Here is a 23370-nt window from a genome sequence, read left to right on the forward strand (position 1 = left end):
GGTCTTTTTTTCTTGTGCATATCCCCTGTGAATGATGAAACATAAAAGTAAAGCAACAAAATAGGAATGAGGCAAAATACAGTCCCTGACCCTGTAATTTGAAGACATTTTGTGTAGCAGTTTGCAGAACATTTTGAACTCATATTCAACTCTGAAAATGATATAAGGAGTGTTTAATAAATGTAAGCCTTGACAGTAGAAAGATGAGGTTGAAAATGGCTGTGTATTCAGTCAGTGCTGAACTAAGCCTCAGGGTGAACAAATGGGACTGACACAAGTATATTGCATTCCTCCTACAGCTTGCACATCTTCTTCTGCTTGCCACACTCTAAAAAGAAACCCTGCTGTCTGGGGGGAAAAAAAAGGAAAAAAATAGCTGACCTTACTGTTCATTTTCAGAAAGCCACAAACCCAGAAATCAATAAGGAAAAGAGTTGGCCCAAGACAGGATTTATGGCTTTTTATTTCCATTAGCAACCAAGCTGTGGGCAATAATGAAGTTTTCACCCTTAAAACCAGAAACTAGTACACTGAACAGAGTTGTGGCTTCTCTCTCCTTTTAGCATGACACACCTCTTGGTCTGGAAGGACTCTCTCCAAAGGTGACACAATAGTTCCCTTCACTGACCATTCTCAGCTTTGTTTTTAATGCCATTACTGATTTTTTTCAATGCTTTTGCCCTACAAGTTCAAATTGACTGGAAGCTGCTGGCTCAATTAATGCAACCCGTTAAGCAGTTTGCACAATAACTCCTGCTTTAACTGATGTAGTCCTGTTTAGAACTGGCAAACCAGAGGTAGAATGCTTTGCACGTTTGCAGTTTCTTCTCCAGACAGTTCTTAGAACAATCTTGGGTTTTGTTCCATTCTTTTTCCTAAGCCCAGAGGAAGATTCAGGGAAGATTGCCCAATGTTTTCTGGACCTTTGCAACTTGTAAAGCTCATTGCCCAATATAATCCTTTACTTCTAAAGAGACAATTATCTAAAGTCGTTTGGAGATATATTTTTTAAAATGCTGTATCCTGCAAAATGAGTAGAAATGCTGAACACTATTTGGATATGAGAAAACCTGCACCTTTATAATTTTCAACTTAGAAAAATGTCATAAGAGTGTAACCAGATACAATTAAGCTTTTCCATTTTATATTAGCATGGGACAATATCTGGCTTTTTACTTTTTTATTTAATAGAGTTTAGAATCATTTTCATAAGTTGACCACAGTCAGTACAGAAAAGAGTGTATTTTCCCTGAATTAAGGGAAAATTTTGAGGTTTTCAGTTTTTGGTGAAAGCAATGGCATGGTGCTCCAGACAGCCTGTAGTGACGTGGAGTTTAAGGGGTGCTCAGTGCTGTATGACATTTCCTTCTGTTAGAGTATTTTGGCAAGAGCTTACAGGCTTTGCAGTGTGTGCCTTTAAAGGCCTCTGATAAATGATTAGGCAGATAGTTTAGCCTATTGTTGCCAGTAGGAGTAAGGCAGTAACTCCAAGAGAAGTGTTCAGCTAATGTATTAATGCCTTAATCCAGACCAATAATATGATGTAGTTTGACATGTCTGGCATATGGTTTCTATCATCTCAATATTCTTCTCTGTTCCTCCATGACATTATAGACAACTAACCAAAATAAAGAGAAGCAGGAATTTCTTCACCCATGAAATATATTCTAAAATGTTCTGTATTTTGTTCCAGCTCTTTGGTTGATTGAGTAATGAAGTGATCCTGAAATGTAGTGATTACTTCACTGACTGTCTAGAGTATTTTCCTTGAGAATATACCATGGCAATATCATTACTGGACCCTGTCATTAGAAATACTTACACAAAAGCTGTGATGTGCAGGCACTTTTCACTTGCACTGTTAAATATCCATGGATGCATGTGTTGGGTGTTTGGACCCTTATGAGCCTTCAGGCACGAGGTGGTGACATTTTAGAAATGTGGTTTTAAACCAAGGTGCATTTTGCAAGCTACAGGTTTTGCAGCAGCAACTAAAGGAAGCAGATTATATCCAGGGGACACTTAAAAATAAGTAGAATAATGGAGTTTTTGTACTGTGGTTACATGCTTATATGCATGTGCCCCTTTCCAAGGAGATTATACATGGAATAGCCAAAACATATGGCACTGGGTACTTGTGAGACAGTCTTAGGCCTGGCTTAGGTTTGAAGCCCCATACAAGCTGTGCACTTAAAACATTGGCCTAAAAGGAGCCTTTTCCTGCTGCCCTAGGAGTACAATGTAGTGTTGGCTCTGAGCACAGCAGGTCACCTGCCTCTTGCTCCCACATTGGCCCCACTCTGCCATGAGCCCAGTAGCACAGGGAGAGCTCAGTCTGGAAGATTCTGAGGGTGCAGTCAGCCCATGGTGGCTATCACAGGTAGGTATGGCTGTATGCTCTGAAACCACCATCTAACCTATGTCATTAATTACATTTCCCAATGTTTTCTTCTTAGTTGCATAATAAATCATTAGCAAATATCACAGAACATCTTTAGAGAAACTGCATGTGGTCAGGATGCAAGATTGCATCAGGTATAAGGCAAGGCAATACTTTATGCAAAGTACATCAATAAAAATTATATCCCAAGCTGAAGGGCTTACTGGTCTGCTGAGAAGGCTATTTGTGGGCTAACATTTTAAGTGCTTTAACAGAGCTGTAAAGGGAGGGCCGCCATCTGGCTCTTGTTTTCACTTCAAACTTTATTTTTGTATTCACTGATAAATTAACTTACTATCCAGTCTTTACATTTTGTGGCTGTTGCAGTTGTGTGTTATGTCTGTTGTTAGTAAAGAAATGTGGATAGGCACGTATTAGGCAAATGAAGGGATTTATCCTCTCTAAATTGATGCATGGTTGTCTGTTTCTTTCAGGATAAAGAGGCCCAGAAAGACTTAGAGGCTTTACTTCTTACACTGAAGCTCTGATACTACGTACTTTTAACTCTTCATGCTGTAATAAAATTGTAAAACTAAAATGAGACTGGAAACTGCGGGTAAATTTCAGCTAAGTCAATGAAAAAACAGTCATTGATTTTGGTTGGCTTGGATCATGGCCTTTGAGTGTCCGGAGATTATGGTATTAAAATAATACATTCATTATTGATTATTTATAAACTTGTACTGAAGTTTAATTTTAAATTTCTGACACTGTGAGTCTGATTCTCTGAACATGAAGTCCACTGCTGGCAATGGACATACTGGGGGTTTGAATGCAAAAGGAATAAATCTCACTCTTTGAAAGATGAATCAATTAGTCCTTGATGCCAGCGTAGAACTACGTGTAGCATAAACAAACAAAAAAAATGTTTCTATAGTAAATTATATTTATATCAACTAATTTGCACAGATGTGTACAGAAAAAAATCATGAATATTTATGTTTACACATTTCTCTACTCTTAAAAAAATTACAGTCTTGTTGAAGTTAAACAAAGCTGTTGCCGCAACAAAGCTCTTTTTACTTTAAACCTATTGTTGGTTTTACAAAGAAATGTGAACATTTTATAAATTAAATATTATAAATTATTTGTAACATCAAGTACAATATTAAAGATAAGACAAATTAAATAAAGTGGTTTAGATTAATCTATTATAGCTGTGATATTTAATGGATTTGTATCAGGACCTCCATCAAGTTTGTGAAGGCTGGCTCTCTGTCTTTGAAGAGTTGCCTAATGTGGTTTCATCAGAGTGTCTTTGAAGAACCTAGTCCAGCATGTGTCCATCACTAATCTTTTATATCATCTATATAACATGACCTGTACATAAAAATAGACTGCTAAAGACCTACTACTTCTGAGTGTGTTGGACAGCACTGTTTTCAATAAAATGTAGCAGATAGGGAAAGAATTTCCATTCACCAGTGGAGTGATGCAGAATACACCAGTCTGTAGAAGAAGAGAGGCCAGTTATGATTGGCTTTTAATTCAGGATCTTAATCTAGATGGAGGGTATTAAAATAAATGCCTACTTGAAGAAGTAGGCATTTATTTTAAAGAAATATGCTTTTTTTTTTGAATGTTCATCCTGTGTAAGAAATCGTTTCTATATGTCTTTCTCAATTCAAGAGTTCTTTTTTTTTTAATACATAATCTCAGAGAAAAGGGAAAATGAAAGATTAATCCTAACAAAGTGTTGTGATTCACACAGAGTGATTGGCTTGTGAATGGGGAAGCTGGAAAGGTGACACATCATGATTTTGGTAAGGGGCTGTTGGTAAAGTCTGCTTTTGATGTTTTCATAGCCAATGCAGGAAGCATAGTTTAAAATAATCTACAAGAGTGATTTGTACATAGGGTTGTTGTTAACAATTCACTGTCACCTAAGAAGATGTAATAAGGAGGCTTTTCCTGAAATCAATTTTATGCTAATTTATATCCTTTATAAAATAAATTGGATTATGCAATAGATACTTCATTTTAATTATTGCTGATAAAAGCTGAAAGTGTATTGGAGAAATAGATTAGAACAAGAAGTTACTTACATTAATTACTGAAATTACATGACATAAGTAGGATTTACTTCATTAAGGGCAAATATAAAGTCTTGAGTTGAAGTAATTAACAGAAAGAGATTGGAGGAGACCAAGCTAGTTGTAATTCTATGGAAAAGGACATGCAGATTCCAGTGAGTGGCAAGTTAATCACGGGTCAATAATGTTATGTTTTTGTGAAAAAACAAATTTCATACTAGACTGAATAAATAAACATTCCCCATTAAATTCACATGAAATAACCTTTTATTCTAATTAGGCCTAATAAGTTCTAATGAGGTCTGAGCTGGTGTATTGTATCTAGTTTCAGGCACCACACTTGAGGGAGGTTGGGGTCTAACTGGAAGGAGTCCAGTGGTAGAGAGAGAGACAAGAATGATGAGGGTGCTAGACAACATTATTTTGCGTGTAAAACATGAAAGAATTTGGTGTGTTTAGTCTGCAGGAGCAAGGACTAGAGGAGTATTCACATTTGTAAAAGGCCACATTGTAAAAGGCTTTTGCAGAGAAGACAGTAAAAAAAGAACCCCAAACCTTGTTCTCCAAATTCCCTATTCATAAGACAAGAGGTAATTGCCTACCTTCAGATTAGGCATTAGGAGAAAATAATCCTGATGGTAACTTTGCAAAGCCCTTCAATACATTTCCTGAGAACATTATAAAATCATTTACTTAAGTTTTAGTATAAAAGTTAAATCAGATTTCATACATTGGCAGTGTTTAAGGCACGTTCATCCTCTGGCAGAGGTTGGGTTACAGGACTTCTTAAGATCCCTCCTGGCCTTGCTGTCCCTGGGGAGTGCACAGCTCCAGCTCTCTACAAGCCATAGGCACTCCTGCAGAAGTCAGTGGGCTGTGTCTGCACACACACTGTATGGCTCAACATTTGGGCCCAGACTATCAAATGAGTTTGCGCTCTGAAGTATTTATCAGCATGTTTCAAGACTTGAATTTAAAGATGTGCATCATGACTGCCATTGACTGTTTATTATAACTGTGGTTTTAATCCACATGGCTACATTTTTAAAGAAATGTATGGTTTTATAAAGGAAATTACTGATCTTTCTTTTAAGCCTTCTGAATTAAGCCCATTATTCAGTTTCAGTTTTTGCTCATTACTAGTGTATGTGTAGAATTACAAATTAACATCTGTGAGAGAAAAGGCTGGGCTTAATTATTTAATTCTAAATTGTCTTTAGTAGTTTGCAGAAATATTAGTCACACAGGTAAGAAATGGCTGAGATATTTTGTGCTTTTAAAGGTTTTTACTAATTAGAATACATGAGCATTCTCAATGTTTTTGTCTCTGATTTGCTAATATGAGAACTTTTAAAATTGAAGCGTGTTCCCTAGATTGTTCCCTAATTGCTCCTTGGAATACAGCTTTTGCATTTAGTTGTAGGCCTAGGCTATCTGTTCTGTGTGTCATACCAGCTGGAGAAAAAGCAAGCATAGCTCCAGAGGCCATATGTTTTCTTTTTTGTTTAAAATATCCACAAGCAGACAGTCACTTCCGTAGTTTTGTCTCTGTGGAGGAGCTAGAGTCTGTGATTCTGCATTAACCCCCTGCGGGTTTGAAGCCATATGGAGCAGAGGGGGCTGCAGGCTTCCTGAAGCCACGGTACCTCCTTCAGTTCCACTGTGGCATCTCTTGTTTGGTCTCTGCTCCAGTACATACACTGTAAATCCTCTGTGGTAATTTGTCTCTTTACACACTTGGAAAAAAGTGAGCTCAGGGGCCTTGACCTGGTACCAGGATTTATGTGCTTCATTAGAGTTAAAACTACTAGTTCTGCTGTCTGTGATGACTGAGGTAAGTTTGATTTCTTGTGGTGAAGCTGAGGCTTCTGTCACCAAATCCTAATCCCTTTGCAGTTGTCCCTCGTAACACACAAAGCATGTGGTACATTTTTATGTAGCAATGGCACAGACACATGGTGGAAATGGTAACAGAGATACACTCTCATACTACTTTGTTTAGAGCACTGTCTTTCCTTCTGCAGAGTCATGGTGAGATAAGCATTTCTGTGTAGTGATATCAATACCCTGACTTCTGCAATCAGTTAGAAAGCTGTCCACCAGTGGTGAGTAGCTGATGATGTAGAAAAGAAAGTGACAAGTCCTATGTCCAGTTCAAGTTAAAAAAATCCTTCCATAAATCCATGCCTACAACTCTGTTATTACAGTAGTTAAAGTCTGAACTAAAAAACCAACCAAACAAAATACCCCCAAAAGCAAAAAAAGCAACACTGAAACCAAAGCAACAACAAAAATGCAATGAAGGAATGGCTACCCAGAGATCCAGCCATGTTGAACCCAAATATAGCAGTTTATTTGGATCTACTTATCTTCAGCCATTACTACCTGATCACATTTTACTTGAAGTACCTAGAACTGTAGGGAGATGTTATGAATTGCAGCAAGATTGGTGGGTTTTCTGGAATTTTCCTGGATGTTCTGGAGGCTAGTCTTGTGTTTTTTTCAGTGGGCACAGTAGTGCATTTCACCTACTCCAAATCAGAAAATCTTGTGGTAATGTGATGAAATTGTATTGCGGCATTCATCCAGTGCAAACTCAAGAAGGAGTGACTCTGAAGGGCCAACATTATTGTTTGGTCTTTTTTCCTTCTGCATATAAGGTTATATTCTTATTTTCCAGCACTTTTCCTTCTTACAGGCTTCCAAGTTCCTTGGAGAAGAAACAAATCAAACTGTCTTGACAATACAAAAAGAAGTAAGCTTTTCTGGCCCTGTCTATGTTTGTGTAACCCATGCATGTGTGATGCTGGGAAATGAAGCACTGGAACTAAGAATGTGAAACATTAATAATTTTTTTTTAGGAAATATTTTACTCATTTAAATAAACAACCAATTATTCTAGAAGTATCTGTGGGATCCAGTGCGAACTCGAATATGAACAATCTGAGCTCTGTGCTGCTGACCCATGATGTGACTGTGGGGTTAAGCTCCTTAGCTACATACCCAAGTTACACACACGCAAACACAGTCTGTCCACTCTTCATATGTTTTGTTTATTAAGATTAATTATGAGCTAGTTTGAATTGCCTACGTGTATAAGCTAAAAATAGAGCCACACAATATTTACAGGGAATATTGTAACCTAAACATGTGTTAAGGATATAGACTTGAATATGGATGTGCTTTTTCCAAACCAATCTGGTTTCTGATTCATGGATAAAGGTAACCAGCATGGCTGTTGAAATTTCAGTCTCCAGAGAAAAATGGTTCTGTTTGCTGTTCAGAAAAATGTGTCAAATCAGCAGAGTAGACTCAGTGATTTACTTGTGTGCTCCTAATCTTGGAAGAGAATAATTTATGAAGGAACGAAAATTCATTTTTAAGGATTACTCTTTTGCAGAATGTTAGGCCAGCTTACATAGTGCCATATAAAATCATATAGAAAGTCTTTAAATGGTAATAAAATACTTTTTTTTTTCAAATTAGAACAGCAGAATATATCTAATGCAACACTTTAAGTGCAGTGAGGGGTTAATATAAAAGTACTGCTAGAATGTGTGTTGATTTTGATGCCACCAGTGTATGGTTATTGGCAGTTTCAAACACAGCAGTGTTCCTGCTGCGTTCACTATGAATCCCTGACCAAGAATTACCAGTGCACACTGGCTCAAAAGACCATAATTGAGTGTGTGATCCCACAGTCATTTGACATCTTCTTTGTTTTAGAAGTGTTTTTCTTAGAAGAGAAGAGTAGTTTCTCGTGATTTGTCCTGTGACATTTGGGTGCCGTTGAGAGCATGGCAACACAGCCTCTGGACATCACTGATTTCCAGGCATTGTGCCAGGATGAGATTTTTAAAAGTACCTGCATGACCTTGTGTGATGTTTGCTTCTGTACATCCTAGTGCTCAATGCAGCTTGTTCAGCGGTGCACTGCTTTCATGCCCTTTCACAGCCCGTCCTACATGTCCTAACAGGTTCATTCAGGAAATGAGAAGGCAGGTATTTTCAGATGCCATGGGAGAAATTCAGAACAATAGATCGAGGGTGAAAAAATACCCAAACTACTGGATCTGGACGTGTATGGTCATTTGAGCAATACTTTTAATTAGCTGTCCACCATGCAAGATTTCTCTAAAGGTCATTAATTTATTTTCTCTAGAGGAGGAGCTTTGTGATTACTCTAGCCTATTGCATACCACAGTTTTTCCTTCCTCCCACAACTTATTTCCCCATCTGAAAAAATGGGGCTGACAAGGCTTCTTTCACCCATGAGGATGTTTTGAAATAAAACATGTAAGAATAAACACATGAACACACAAAGCAGTAAGTGGTAAAGTAACCTGCACTTTTTAGGCCTCTTTTACTCTTTCGATCAGCCCCCAAAATGCTGTCAGGGAAGATGAAGCCTTGGGAAGCATTTATGCTGTTTCCAGGCTGGTTTGGAGCACGGAAAGCCCGTGCAGCTCTGCCTGCAGGCACGCAGCCATAGGTGTGAGCAAGTGCCCCAGCTGGTGAGCGGCAGCCAGGCAGGAGGGGCAGCACAGCGGCTGAGCAAGGAGCACGGCGACCCCCGAGGAGGTTCGGGTGGGCCCTGGCAGCGGGGAATCGGCGCGTTTGGTTCGCGTGATCCGTGGCGGGATGTGCCCTGGTGCCTCGGGAGCTGTGTTGCTGCAGGAGGCTGCGGGATGGCGGCTGGGCCTGTGGGGGCTGCTGGGCTGGAGGCAAGGAGAGGTGAGTACGTGCTCTGTGGGGGATCCAGCTGCGCCCTGCCGTGGCTGTGTCAGGAGGAGCGGCTGTGGGATAATTGTGGGGGGTACTGTCATGGCGGGTGTTTCACAAGCCTGCATGTCTGTGGCACAGGCCGACATTAAGTTAAAAGAGCGCATCTGGAAGGTGTCCCTTGGAGAGCTAACCAAAGGTCGACAGGATTTGGTAACTCCAGTGGGAAGGCATGTTAAGTCTTGAGCCTGTGACTGCCTACATGGAAGGCTTTCTTCTGTGCGGGGCTTTGACTCCCCTCAGGCCTGCCACGACACCTGAGGGAGCTCCAGGGCTCTGTCACTGCCTCGTGCTGCGGGGCACTGCTGGGCATGGCAAGTGGCAGTGAAGCCAAAATGGCCGTTTTCTACTTTCCTAGCTTCAAAAGATGTGTTTATTCTTGTTTACCTACTTAAATTTACATGGAAAAATACAAGGCAGAAAAGACAGTTCAAATGCATTGCCTATGAGCTGCTGTTTTCCTGTGGTAAGAGCTTGTTACTGTTAAACGTGCGCTCAAATAAACCAGGACACCAGTGTGACAACACTGCTTAGCTCGGGTTTGTTGGACGCGATGTGTTTTAGCTGCCAGTAGTTCATCCCATTTCTTCCATAACCGGTTCCAGGCTCAGTTTAAGCCCCCCGAGGGCGCTGCAGGAGGCCGGGCTGGGCGTGAGGCAGGGGCGGCTCTGCCGGCCAGGGAGCGCAGCCGCTTCCCGGCTGAGAGCCGCTTCGTCAGCTGGCAGCCTCGAAGGGAAGCAAAGGGGTGCCGTGTCCTTCCTGAATGCTTGGGGGGTTATTTAATCCTTAAATTCAAGCCAGAGAAGGAGCTTATATGAAGGAGCTTTTCTTGTGTCAAACCGTGAGCAGCAGAACAGAAGCATGTTTAGTGTGTCCACAGTGGTACTGAGGGCAAACAGACTGACTGGGTTCACCTGCATTGCAACCTTCTGATTTCTGTTGCACTGGATTTACTCTGGCAAGATTGCTATGGATCCTGTCTGGTTTTCAATGCAGAATTGTAGTTCCATGAGCAGAAATGATATGGAGACCACAGCTTTTGTGTTTGGGTGTATATGCATACAAAAATATTTGTATGGAGAGACATATCCATAAGTTTAATAGAGGAGTTAAAGTAGATATAACTTGCTGTGTTTTGTAGTTTCAATAAGAAACTTGATTACTTTGTGAACTTTTTGAAATTTCTATCCATGTGTGAAGTGAAAACTTGAGAAAGACTCTGCCTGCACATCCTTTTATATCATAACTTCTAACTGCAGGGTTAAAAGATGAAAGGGAATTGCCACAGCACACAGTTGGACCTCCCTCTAAGAGAAAAGACAGGAAAAATATCTGTTGGATGCAGGATACCTTGTGTGCAGGAGAGGAAATGCTAGATGATAACCCTGATAAGCTTTATATACAGCTGTCAACTCCTAATGGAAGTCTCTTATGTGTTCAATTTGGAGCAGGCAGATTGTAAAGAAAAAGGTAAAAGAAGCTGTAAATTCATGTCTTAGCTTCCTTTGCCTTGCCTTCTCCAAGTGTGAGCTTGTGACCTCCATGAAGGGGTTACTGAGTCACTAGGAATCAACACATAGTCCAGCAATCCTTTCTCTATCGTCTTGATGATGGTTCCCAAAACATCATTTCTGCTTCCAGACCATCTGTGGCTGAAAGGGAGGATGAGGACGAGGGAAGAGCTCTATGTGAGGTGGGGTTTTGTCTTTTGAGAGTGCTTTTTTTGTAAGTAGGGATTATGATTTGCAGAAAAACCCTCAAGGAGGATTGCTTAGTACCCATCTATGGTGTGTTTGACTTTCTTTGGCTTCCTGAACTCCGTACTTGTTCACCAAAGAGTGAAGTAAATCCTGTGGGAGTGGAAAGGGGAGAAAAATTTCAGGCAAGACTGAAGCTGTCTTAGCTCTTAAGTATGTGGAGACTGAAGCGCATCCCTGAGCGGCTCCTGCTGAGATGCTAATAACTGGTCTGCTCACGCCTATTACACTGAATCTCTTCCAGTTTTCTTGCCAAAACGAGTGGTATTTTCAGTCAGATTCCAAGTAAGGAGAAGTCAAAATGTAACCTTAAACCAGTGAGCTTTAGAGGCAGCTTTGCAGGGGCCATGAAGGGTTTTTCTGCCAAGCGTATGGGCAGAACTTTCAGCAGGAACCAGAGGCCTGTCAGTAGGTTTGACCTGAGATAGTTGGGGCCCTGTGGCCAGAAAGGAAAGTGTCCATAAAACTTAAGTCTGCAGCAGAGCTCTGTACATCTCCAGGACTTCAGTTTCCACGTGTTTTGACAAATTCTTTTTTATTATGTTGATTTTCTGTGACTCCTCCTCTCTGGTGCTGGCTTTGATTTTTATTATGATTTTTCTGACTCTTGGCAGAGCAATTTGGAATCTTAGTTCAGCATTTTTTTCTGCACTGGTATCTTCATTACTATGTACAGCCTGCAATATATTTAATGCTTAGTGCATGCAGTATGTACAACTGATGGGGGGTAATGCTGTGTTTACTGACTTACTTGGTCATACTTGCAATTACTTACCTGTTTTATCAGATAGGGTCCCTTCTCATCTCTAGGATCAGCTTTTGCAACTGAGTGGATCATCTCTTTTTTCAGAATCTTATAAAAGCTACAAAAATATTTTTTTGCACTAGAGATGTGGGAAATTGCATTCAGTTGCTCAATGTGATGAAAATAAAATACAGGTGATGTGAAAACTTGGGTACAAAGCAATCCCGTTGCTCAAGTCCACATTTTATTCTTTTTCCAATGACATAATAGATTTTCCAGTTCTTATTGACAGATTTCAGAAGGATATATCTCATATTCAGACAGGTTGAGTAATTCTTGATAATGCAGCCTTAGAGAGACTCATGGTCTTTTAGCAGAGATGGAATTTGCTGTTAGATTTTTCTCATCACAAAAGCTGCTGTTTCTGAACTGTTGTAAACTTAAGGGATGGGAGGAGCCAATAGATTTTCTGGTGTAGGAAAGAAAACAGTTTTCAGCACAATGTTATCATAGTGATAATACAGTAAGAAGTTAAGAAAAATCATATTAATGCCAGAATGAATGTGTTAACTTTGAATTCTATTTTTCTTATTAATTAACCCCTTTTTCCCCTTGTGAGAGTAGATTTAATATTTCCTTGACATCTATTTGCAAGGATGTGTGCCCATCAATTAAATTTTTAAAGAAATGTATGAACACACCATGACGATGCTCCCATTAAACAGAGATCACATGGCAGCCTGTAGCTGTATCCTAATAACCAGATCAGCCTGCAAGGACACGTGTGGGGGAAACAGTGATGCTGGGCAGCCACTGAGTCACCAGCCCTGTGATCCCCCCTCTGACAACGTGCTGCTTTGCAGGAGCCACATCCATTGTTTCAGTTGTTCTCGTTAGTCACGTTCAAGACAGTGCTGCAAACATTAATAAGGAAAGGGAGGAGAAACCCTGGCATGTACCAGGATTTTTGCTTTGAGTCTCGTGTGTTCCCCGTTGTCATTTGGCTGGGACAGTGGGACGCTGAGCAGACTCAGCCTCTCTCAGGGCAGAGCTGCAGCTGCTGAGGTGCCTGGGGCACAGTGCTTGTTCCAGGAACACAACGTTTTGTTGATTCCACAATTAAATGCTATGGGATTTTAATTTGCTCTTTACTCATTTTTCATTTCCTTAATTTTTGGCATTCAGATGCAATTTTGTTGAAAAGATTGCCCGGGGACATGAACACTTTCCTGGAGCTGAAAGTGTGATTAGCAAAGCACTTCCCTGGGATCTACTCCTTAACACTCATCTCTTTCCCCTAGGGAAGGGCTGGGCTTGCTGTGAGGGCTATGAATTGAAATGCACACATAAGTTTTGTGGTTACAGGAAGTCCCAGAGAGAGGTTTGGTGATGGGCTTGGCTGCGTTGATGTGCTGGTGTTACATTTAGCTCTTTTGTTTCTAGATTGTGGACTGAAATTCATAATCCTGGTTGGGATCCCAGGCCATGCAAGGAACAGAAAGAATTAAGGCATCTCATGGTGTTGTACCCCTCAGGGCCTGCAGCCTTCCCTGTTCAAACACCTGACACAGGATGTGTGTCTGCATCCTGTGATGTGTTCTTAGTCCTTGCTCTAAATCTGGCTACCAACCCCCTTATTGGAGAAACTGATGTATCTGCCATTTGGGAATGAAGACACTTTTCTGCCCCAAATCCCATGACTGCCCTTGCCTTTGGTGTGTAAGTGCTACCTTGAGTGTGTTCCACACTTGCATTTTGTCAGACATTACCAGTGGTGTATAAGTTAAGGGATTATATTTAACTGTTGGTGACTCTGGGTTGGTCCCAAACAAGGGGATCTACTCAAATCACCTTGTGTTTGGGAATTGGCCCAAGCATTATTTACTAATTCCTGAAATGCAAGAGAGAAACAATTCTAACGTTCATCTGTGTGGAAGATATTTGGCAATATAACATTTTTCAATGGAAATGACTTCTTATTCAATGATTATTATTAATTATGTAAAAATTTTGTTTTCCTCCTGCAACGATATGAAACTCAACTGGGGTACTTGTATCTCCTTACATGAAAGCTTTCACAGAAAGGTTATGGGCAGGCTGTTGTCCTCCTTTTACATGGGAGTTAGGTGTCTAAAGGACTTCTAGGGCATATTGTCCTGAAACTTGGGAACTCCACCCTGAGGTGAAGCAGAAATGTATTGGAAGCATCTGGTATTTATTGTGGTTAGGCATAACCAGAAGTTTTGTTCTGCTCATGTAATCCATCTTCTCTTACTGTAAGGATCAGCTGAATTTCCTTGGTAACAAACACCCTTCCTTCTACTCCCAGAAAGCTTTGGCTTACTTGCAACATCCAGAACTAAGGAAACTTCAGATGACCTATTTTTGTGATATCAAAATCTCTGTGTGATCTGTTCACACTGGGAGAGAGTGTTCAGCCCTACTGCAGCACGAGGCTGCTTAACAGGATATGTGTGTCTTTTTCCAAACAGGAGTGAAGTATGAAATAAAACATAAATCTGGCCTTTTATTTCTACAAAGAGAAAAATGTATAAAAGAGTATGATGATCTCATTATTACTATTGTTTTTTTCATTGAGAAATATGAACAAAGCTTGTGCTACCAGAACAAGTTCTGTCAGAAGAGGTGGGTATCCCAGCTGTGAACTAGGACATGCAAGAATGTTTAAGGTTTTTCCCCTAGCCAGCATATATGGACAAACTCTGCTACTCCCTGGAATGTTCTTATTAATAACTAAAACACATACTGGTTTTTAATTTACCATGGATTAAGCTCTCAGGTTTCATCTTGCTGGCCAGACTGAAGAGCAGGGAGATGTCTGGCTGCAGGTGAAGATTGCTCTTTGCTAGGAGATGCTGAGGTCTCTTTCTTTCATATATATTCCTGTAATTATCTTTTGCTGTCCCATCTGCATTACAGACTGAGATACAAGGGGCAGATCAGTGAACACCAGCTCCAGCTTTGCTTTTAACAGCAGAATTTCTTCTGCTGGTAGTAACTCAATTTTTCCCTCTGTCAGGATCACTGTGTGTGGAAACCTCTGATGCTGGGCTTCTTGAAGCTGCAAGCCCCAACATGACTACAAGGTTTTTGCTTTGCACCTGGCTGTATATTCCTGCTCTGAAAAAAAGAGCTTGTAGGCTCTAATGCTGTGAGTAGCCCAGCATGAGAGAGATATTTCAGCTAAGCCTTGGCCCTTGATTGTCAAGGCTATGACACATCACTGTGTGTCCAGGTGCACCAGACTTGGATCCAAAGATGGAGTGTGAGGCCTCTCTTCCTGGCCCATGTGCCCATGCCATTTCCAGCAGAGGTGTTTCTTCCTCTTGTGTAGTCTCTGTGCCTGTCTTTCCTTGTGTGGGCTCTTCCCTGGGGTTCGGGTGGGCAGGATCCCAGACAGTCTTGTCTCCTGAAGGTGGTGTCCTGAGATGAATGAATGCGTTTGGTTTTGCATATGCAAATTTCTCAACAGATGCACAGCCATAGATGCAGGATAGCAGGTTCATGGCCCCAGCTTTCTAGAAGTTTCCCCTTTAGATACAAATGCTGAAGGAGCTGAGTCTGGTGTCACCGCAGCCAAGTGGCCCATCTGTTCTCTCTTGGTTTTTCTGGCAGTGCAGGACAGCTCTGTGGATAGCACAAACAGGATGTCACAGGTATTGAAAGCAATGCAGGGGCACCTGGATGGCATTCTAGGGACTGTGCTACCTGTCAAACTGCATTTCATGTTGTCTGGCCAAGGCTGTAGCTGGACAATTAGAAGGAGAAGAATTTGCTAACTAGGATGCAAACTGAAGTTTTCTAGGCATTTAAACAGTTTACAGGATAGTCCATTTTAATTGATGTAAACCCTTCCAGCAAGGAGGCAGAAGAGGATTTACCCAGCTTGGAAATAATTAAAATCATGCTGAAATTTTCCTAACAGGTACTAAATGTGACATAGTGTGTGGTCTCTCTGACAGGGTTGCCTTTCCCTACAAATGGAAAAGTGCAACATCAGATGCACATAGATAAACAGTTCTTTTATGACATATTAAGAACAGTTTGGTTTATGGCTTTTTAGATATATCTTAAAATCTTGTTTTATAATGACTTTAGCAGAGCTGTCTGATTTCCAAAATGTACTTCTAAAGCAGGATAAGGTTTGTACCTGGTTTTTATTAACTACATTACCAGCTAAAAATAAACCAAGTTGCAGACAGCCATGTGGACCCTCAATGTGTTTCATTAAAAATAATAATAATTCTTGGAGGCATGGAGGCAGAAATCAAGCTCTTTTTGTCTCCTGGAATCTGTTTTGCTCATCTGGGAGAAGAAAGTAACCTGACTGTCTTTGAAATTTACTGATATTCATTAAGATCACTTGACTTTGAATGGAGCTGTAGTTAATTATGAACTTTAACCCCATGTTTAAGTGTATTCCTTGACAAAAAATGTGGCTTTGTCATGCCTTGCGGGCCACTGGCAGAGTTCTCTGATAGTGTGTATAAAAGGATCATGGGGCTGTATGTCAAAAGTTGAAAACTGCAAGTGCAGAATTACAATTAGGGTGGTCTGATTTTCTTTTTTCCTTTTAAACCAGCATAGGGATGTGGTGATTCTCTCTAATTTGTTCTTTACTCATGTCTGAATGCCTTTGTGAAGAAGGGACTCAAACTGATTTAGAAGTTTAAGTTTCAGTGGAGGAATTCATAGGACATCTGCAGGAGTCCAAACCTTTTACTGAGCACAGGTTGCAGGCCAATACCTTGCAAGAAGCAATACTAAAAATATATATAGTCTGGCCAAAGCTAGACAAAGGAAAAGAAATATCCTAGAAAAACACTGGGCTACTTTCCAGCCTTACTGTGTAAGCCTGTGCTGCTACTGAAATTCATTTGCCCAAGAGTCATATGTCTCTGAAACCTGTCTTTTCAAATAGTGCTGCTATTTAGCAGTCAGAACTAAAAGGCAATAAACCACATGCTTTTAAGCTGAAAACATGATATATCTCCTAATAAATTTGGAGACCACTTCTGTGACAGTTTAAGTTGCTGAGTTTGGTGAGCATCTGTAAACACTTGTTTTTGTGTGTTGGAAAAAAGACTCTAAAAATTTGAAGTAGAGTTTTGCTACCTGTTTTTGATAAGTAAATAGAATGTTTTTGGAGCCTGGGAAAGCATGCATTCTGCAAGGGATTTTGATCAATATCTATGCAAGAATGAGAGAGCAAAGGAAAAAATTCCAACCCACAAACCAAACACTGGAAAGGAAAAGGTATAGTTCTAATTTCTAGTTATTTTTGAAGTGTGTTCAGTGTCCTGAATTCTCTTGCTCAGATTTGCACTGGCATAAATTGTAATTTGTTTCCTATATTTAAAATTTAACTTTCAGTATGCAGTAAATTAAAAAAAAAAATGTCAGTAGAAGGTAATGGCCAGATTAGGGACTTAGGTGTTTGCAAGTGTGTTGCTCTGTAGGATTTCCTCTCTTCAAGCCTGACCACAAAGTTTGACTGAAGGCATGCTGTGCATTGACCATAGTTGTATTGATATTTGGAAACATGAGTATATGAGTATTTGTTTTTTAAAAACTAAGGGGAAAGCTTAGATTCTTTGGTTACGTGATGACCATTACAATGAACACAGGCATCTACACTAAAGCTCAGTGAGCAAACAAGGCAGTACTGTTTATTTTCCATGTCTTAAATTGCGTGGCTGCTTCACCTACTGCCATAGGTGAGTTTGCTGCGTGTAGTGCTTAATCAATACTACAAGTGTCAAAGACACTGAAGTGCTATTTAGAAGTGTAAAAGGATTAAAATCTTTTGAAGGTGAGCGGCATTTTCACCAGTTGGTCATACCTGGTGCTCTCTTCCCAGTGGTTTGGGAGTGGTTCTTTGTTAGAGCCCTCACTTGGGAAGCATCCTGGGCCAACCCTGCTCCTGCAGGCGCCTGGTTCCTGAAGTCAAGTGGGGAATTCCCCCCTCCTCTGTTTGTGCTGGCCCAGACCTTCAGGGAGAGCCGGGAGTACATGTGGTTCCTGTTAGCTCAGAAAACAGAAACATCTGGGGAAGATGTGAATGACTTACTGGCTCAGTTCAGCAGGAGGAAAGTCTCTGACAGTTCATTCTGGACAGAGAGATCCTCTCTATTATGTGCTGAAGCAGGGAGCAAATACACACAAAATCCATAAAATCCAGTTCAAAACAGCAGGAGATGGGCACTCATGCTGTCTTATATGGCCTTTCTCTCTTCCTGCCTGTGGGGATGCCTCCTAAAGAAAGTGAAGGGAAGGATTTTCTCATGCAGTAGGAGTGAGGAAGGATGCTGTGGAAGAACACCTCCTAGGGACAGCAATGTGTTTCCCAGGGTTGTGCCCATATGGGCTTAACTTTAAGAAGAAAGGAAAGTGATAAATAAATAAATAAATTTGCTATGTGTTTACTGTAAAAAATCTGAAGGAAAATGCTTATAGCACTGTGGGTAGTTGTTATTAACATGAAAGTAGAACAACTAGACCAGCTGCAGGAGGCCCTGCTTCATCATGGTGTCAGGTCAGATGACTTCCAGAGGTTCCTTCTCATCTCCACCAGTCTGTGATTCTGTGACATCAGGCATTTGGGTTAGACTGTGCAACACGGCCTAGCTAAACCAGTGTGGTTTATTTCCTCAGTCCCTAAGGAAATGTGTCCCACCAGCCTAAGAGTGTTGCTTTTTTCCTAATCTAACTGCACCACCAATGATGTTCTGTAGCTTAACATTTTCGTTTCTAAGCAGGGCAGAACAAAATGCAGTTCTGTAGCATTTGGTGTGGAGGCAGTAAAGGCAGGACATGGCACATCAATAACCAGAATATGTGTGGTATGAGCAGGCTGGCTGAGGGGCAGATGGCACGAATTGCCCTTTGCAGGGGTGTGTGTGTCACAGTCACAGCCTGTGGTCCCTAGGGTACCCTGGGGAGTTGTTGTAGTGGGGATGGGGCTAATGACCATTAGCAGCTGCTCATGTTCTCTCTCCTCACTTTCATTCTCCTCCATGGGATAAAATATTTCTTTCTATTCTCTTTGGCCTGTTATTTCTCCTCCTCTGATGTGTTCTCAGTTCTCAACTGTCCCAATTTTCCCTATACTTATTCCTCTGACCACAGAGAATCTTCTTTGCTATTTACCCTGAAGAACAACTGCTTCTATTAGCATATGATCAAGCTTAGCTGGATTTCCCCAGAAAGCAGAGAGTGCCTTTATCAGAAAAATAAAAATTAGTATCTTTGGCTTGGGTTAGGTGAGATAATTGACTTTTGCCACCTAGAGATGTGTGTATTTCTGGGAAGTTTCTGAAGAAAAGAGAGGGATGACAAATCCTCAGGGAGAAACTTGTTCATAATTACTTGAAGACCTTGGCTGTATGTGAATGTAAGGATGCAGGAAGCTGTGCTAACTGGATCTTTGCTAGGGAAAATGTTATGTGCTAAGGGCAACACAGTCTGGGAGCTATAAAAATAGCTAAAGAAGTCCAGTCACTTCATTAACTGACTCCTCATAAATCCTAGGAAAATCAATCTGTCCTCTTGAGAGCAAAAGCTTACTATGCAAGCCTCATGCATCTCTTCTGCTTTCACTGCTTCAGTCATTCAGACAATTGAATTTATTTATTATTATTCCAGGAACTTTCCTTTCTGTTCTGCTGAGCAGTTTTATGGCTTTATACCCAATAAAAACTACTGTGTACACTTAACTCTGGGAACAGGCTAGAGCTATTTACTCAAGCAGAAAAGTATTGTATTAGGGTGAGATATCCCCTGTGAAGATAGGAAAGGAGTCTTGCTGGCTTTAAGTAAGGCATAAAGATATTTTAACAATGTTGTATTGTGAATACATTGTGAAACAAAGTATTTTGTATTGTAAATACATTGTGAGACTGTGTTTTGTATTCTGTCTCTGCTGATGACTTCAAGGAAATCACCTTAACCTTCAAATGCAGAGAGCAAGATTGTCAGTGTGCTGTAAGGCTGCACACACAGGTGCTAAATATCTCAGTCTGAATGCCATCAGGAGTAGGGGTTCTTTAGTACAAAGTTTCAGTTCAGGTATGATGTCACTGGAGGATATGCCTCGTAATTCTGTGGAGAACCATGTCAATTTAAATATTTATTTATTCTGGATTTTTTTTTCTTTTCCTTCTTTATGGGAATTCTTCCTTGTTTGATTTTTCAAAGACTATTTGTGTAGTTTCTGACCAAAGCCCCACTGGCTGATCTGCTATCAGCTCACTGTGGCGTTGGTGCTCCTCACATACTGGAAAGATGCTGGCTGGGCAGGATGTTAGGGACACGAGAGAAAGGATTCTTATATGAAGAAAACTGGTGGAAAACACCTCTCTTTTGTGTCTGTGCCACCTGGAAGGGTTGCTCAGAAAGCTTCCCTGCAGGGCATATTGTTCTAGAGTGTAGGTTCAGCTCTTCCTGTCTTCTGCCAGAAACAGAGGGATGAACAGAGTTATGTCTTAGAATAAGTTGAAGCACAACGCTTGTCTCAGCAGCAGCACAAATAATGAAGGGAAGGAAAATGAGCTTTTTTATAATGGGACAAAAGTTTTTTTTATTTATTAGTCTCATTTTTTCATTAGGGTAATTATTGTGAACTTTTAAGTTAACTTTCTGGTAGCACTTCTTAAAACTTGAATTATCTAAATTCCCTGAATCACAGATGATTAATAGCCTCACAATTTATGCTTTACCTCTGTAGAGTGAAAAAGTTTAATTAAAAAGAAGATATACAGCTGAATTAAATTTTTGAACTGCAGCTTGAAAATACTTCACAGAATACAAAGCATAAAAGAAGCATGGGGTATTGTTGCATGGCAGGCAATTGCAAGCCATACTTGCTTTGTGAAGTCAGACTTTGTCTTGCTTGGGTAATCTTGCTTTTGTACTAGGAGCAAGGTGTCTCACTCCACATGTCCACTTCTATTATGATGAGCAGAACAGTCTAGATAAGTGGAGGGTGTTCTGTTATTTTTAGCAGAGAAAATGTGATTATGTGAAATCCCATTTGTTATCATGAGAGGTTTAGAAGCCTGTTTCTGCATGATAACAGTTATGCTCTTACCAGAGGTCAGGTTGGGAGAAGGGAGATTGTGGAAATAAAGCCTAGTCTGAGCCACCACTGGAAACATACCAATAATACTGAGATTAAGCCTAGTTCTGGAGCATGCCACATTATGTATGCCATTCTTCCCTTGGTGGGTATTGAGCAAGCCTAGATGTAGCTGAAGACAAAATTATAGTGTGAGAATAACCAACTGATACCAAACTCTTCCTGCTCAGCTTGCTCAAATCAATGACACTGAACTGCTCTGAGCAGACCTCTAGATCAGAAATGTTTTTCTTTGGTGTAGTGTCAGCTTCTTCTACTGCTGTGTCTGAATGTCAAGTGGAAGATTCCCCCAAAATGTGTTCAGACTGTTGCAGCTGAGCTGTCTCTTCCTCCTGTTGTTCTCAGGTACTGGGGATGCCAAGGTGAGGTGAATGACAGACTATCCATGACCTTTTGTTGTAGACCTGTCTTGTTCTCAAATCCTGCAGCTGATCCCTCGTGCTTAGCTCCTCTGCTCTTGTTTCTGTGTTTGCTGCCTCCAGACTTTTTGGACATCCTTTTTTTGCCAAAGCTTTCAGAAAAACAATCACTCATCCTGTCTTCAGGCTGGTAAGGTTTGGTCCTGATACTCTCAGTTTGATGTTCCCTGCTTCTGATGTGAATATCTTTAATAATTTATGGATTCTTATCACCCTAACGCTGGTGTATTATGTCTGTATGTGTATTTACAAGCAATGTGAAATCACCACCTCTTTTTTTCCTGGAAATCAGAGACCCTGTGCACACTTCCTTCCCAGCTGAAATCTTGCTGCAGTCCAGACATATATTTTCCTCTGCCAGCTCTCAGCCACTCCAGCAATTGACTCCTACATAGCTCAGCAGCTGATTTATGCACCGTTAATGAGTCCCTTCTGAATCGCTCCCTTCTCTGCCTCCACCCACGTGCACTTGAAATGCCTGAGCATCCTACCCTACCCAGTTAACTCTGAGCATCAGAGTTAACTGTTCTGATGGATTGCTGTCCCCAGACATCCAGCACAGACCCAGACCACAGGGACTTGAGGCACTTTTCTGATTTGGGTAGCCCCAGCTCTGTGCTTTCGGGCTGGAGCAAGATCTGCTCTAAGTAATGAAGGACAGGGCAACACAAACCGAGCAACAATTTTTTGGGTCATGAAGCTGTCTGAAAAGTTGGCAAAAAGCCCAAAAGTAGGGCTGTCAAAGCATCAGCTACAACTCTCTTAAATGTTCCAGACTGTCTGTGCTTAACACTGAGCTTGTTTTCACCTGACAGTTAAGTGAGTTGGCCTGGTCTGAGTACAAGTGACTAAAACATGGAAAAAATTCAGCTGCAGAAATACAGGGTGGTAAACAGCAAAGAAGTTGTTGAAACTTGAATCATTGTGTCCATGTTGTACCGTATACCAAAATAACAGCACCATTCAGAATTCAGCCCTTCCCTTCATTCTTGAAGAAAGCCAGATCCACTTTCAGTGTCATCCCAAGCTGAATTAGTTACATGGGCAAATGAGAGATCTGAGTAATGTTTAACCAAATTAAAGATGCAGCAAAGGCAAATGTTTACTGTTTACTTTCCAAGGCTAATTCCTCAACTTTTCTCAAGTAAAATATGGGTTCCCAATTGCCTAGTCTCTGATTCCTCTGGTTGGATGTTCTGAAACAATTTCCTACAGACAGACCGATGCATCATTCCCTGAAACTCACAAAACCCAGGGTCTGATGCAAAACTAACTGGCATGGCATTTGGTTGCGTTGTGCCATGACTGTGCTGGTGCCACCAGCAGTTGTACAGATCCTGGACACCCTCCCACACACACCTTTACAGCAGGGCTTGTTGCTCAGGCTCTGGCGAGTCCTTTTCCTTATTGTTGTATTATTGGTAAGGATTTCAGCAGCTCTGAACCAACTCCTGCCGAAGCCAGCAAGTTCCCATTGGTTTCATAGGGACTGTAATGGTACACTTGACTGGTATAAACTTATCCCATATCAACTCTGCTAGCTACTAATAGCTCCTAGTTGCTCCCCTTCCTTGTTATGTAGAGGGGTGGTCTGACAGCGACTGGGTCTGCAAGAAATGTATGCTTAAGTCCAGGCTTCCTGTTTGGGGGGTTTGTGGGCTTTTTTCTTCTTATGGTGCATGTTTTGGGTTTTTAATACCTTATCTCAATCTGAATAAAGGATGTTAGTAGAATTCTAGGAATAGGCTGAGTGTGTGTGTACACACATACACAGAGAAAGCAAACATTGGGTGACATTTGGCTTTCCTAACCCTTGAAATCACTATAACCTGAGCAAGAAGACTTTTAAAGGAGAACTCTTGCCTTGAATATAGCTGCCTAGAATCCTCCTGCTTTTATTCATGAAAAAAGAGCAACCTGTATTTGTCTGGTATTGCTGTGGTGACCCAGTCACAGGCTGCTGAGGGAGGTACTCTTGGCTTTTACCCAGGGACAGCTGCTCTGAGTCAGTGCTGTCCCACTGGCCAGCCCCTGCCA

The 23370-nt window shown here is 40.9% G+C and overlaps 1 protein-coding gene across 4 annotated transcripts in view; it reads left to right on the forward strand.

Annotated features, from left to right (window-relative positions):
* The window catches only part of RMDN2 (regulator of microtubule dynamics 2), a 54771-nt gene extending 51180 nt beyond the window's left edge, over positions 1-3591 (forward strand). The window contains exons 13-14 of one of the 4 annotated variants that reach the window (XM_039718950.1): positions 564-602; positions 2875-3591. In XM_039718950.1, the coding sequence (XP_039574884.1) occupies positions 564-602; positions 2875-2928 (93 nt within the window). In that variant the 3' untranslated portion in view covers positions 2929-3591. The other 3 variants (XM_039718949.1, XM_039718951.1, XM_039718952.1) reach the window with 3 other exon arrangements.
* The last annotated feature ends 19779 nt before the right edge of the window (positions 3592-23370 follow it).

The sequence above is a fragment of the Passer montanus genome, unplaced genomic scaffold (assembly GCF_014805655.1).
Source record: "Passer montanus isolate IOZ18808 unplaced genomic scaffold, ASM1480565v1 scaffold40, whole genome shotgun sequence".
In the NCBI taxonomy this organism is placed as follows: domain Eukaryota; kingdom Metazoa; phylum Chordata; class Aves; order Passeriformes; family Passeridae; genus Passer; species Passer montanus.